We start from the raw sequence: 641 nt of genomic DNA, 5'->3' as shown, positions 1-641 counted from the left end.
AGATCCCTCCCCCCTCACCCCTTCCTGCCGCCTCCTCTGATGCCGCTGCCCTCACCTGGGCCCCGCCGAGAAGGGAATGAAAGCCAGAGGTGACCTGTCCTTGCTGCTCTCTGGGTCGAAGCGGAAAGGGTTATAGACCTGAGGGCGAGACCAAGAGGGGGCTGCTGGGTGGGGTCTCCCGACAGCCCGCCCTGGAGAGGCAGCGGGTGTATGATGGGGGCGAGTGGGGGGACCATGATGTCTGATTTGCCAGGTCAGAGCCCTGCTCTACCCCCATCCCCCATCCCCAAAAGGGAGTGGACAAGGATGAGGAAAGGGGGAGGCCGCACCTCAGGGTCTGGCCACACGGCTGGGTTGTGATGGGTCCCAAAAATACTGATGAGGCAGGTGACGCCTGTGGGAGGGGGCGGGGGGTCGTCAGGAGGAGGCCCTGCCTGTTGGGCCCTCTTCCTGCCGGGTGGCTCCTCCCCACCCCCAGCCCCCACCCCCGTCATGGCCAGCACCTTTGGGGATGACCCGGCCATCAGGGAGAGTGATGTCCTGGGTGCAGCAGCGGGAGATGACGGTGACCGGGGGGTGCAGGCGCAGGCTCTCCTTGATGCACATGGTCAGGAAGGGCAGCTGGGCCCGGTCACCCCTCA

General features: G+C 66.0%; 1 protein-coding gene across 1 annotated transcript in view; it reads right to left on the bottom strand.

The window, feature by feature from the left end:
- Positions 1-47: 47 nt before the first annotated feature.
- The window catches only part of LOC102759583 (cytochrome P450 4F1), a 2527-nt gene continuing 1933 nt past the window's right edge, over positions 48-641 (bottom strand). The window contains exons 2-4 of the mRNA XM_006763184.2: positions 504-637; positions 330-394; positions 48-138 (exon numbers count right to left, since the gene is read on the bottom strand). Of these exons, the coding sequence (XP_006763247.2) occupies positions 52-138; positions 330-394; positions 504-606 (255 nt within the window). The 5' untranslated portion in view covers positions 607-637 and the 3' untranslated portion in view covers positions 48-51. The remainder of the gene's footprint in view (positions 139-329; positions 395-503; positions 638-641) is intronic.

Source organism: Myotis davidii, unplaced genomic scaffold, assembly GCF_000327345.1.
Source record: "Myotis davidii unplaced genomic scaffold, ASM32734v1 scaffold6639, whole genome shotgun sequence".
Classification (NCBI taxonomy): Eukaryota; Metazoa; Chordata; class Mammalia; order Chiroptera; family Vespertilionidae; genus Myotis; species Myotis davidii.
This window is presented reverse-complemented; position numbering and strand designations above follow the sequence as displayed.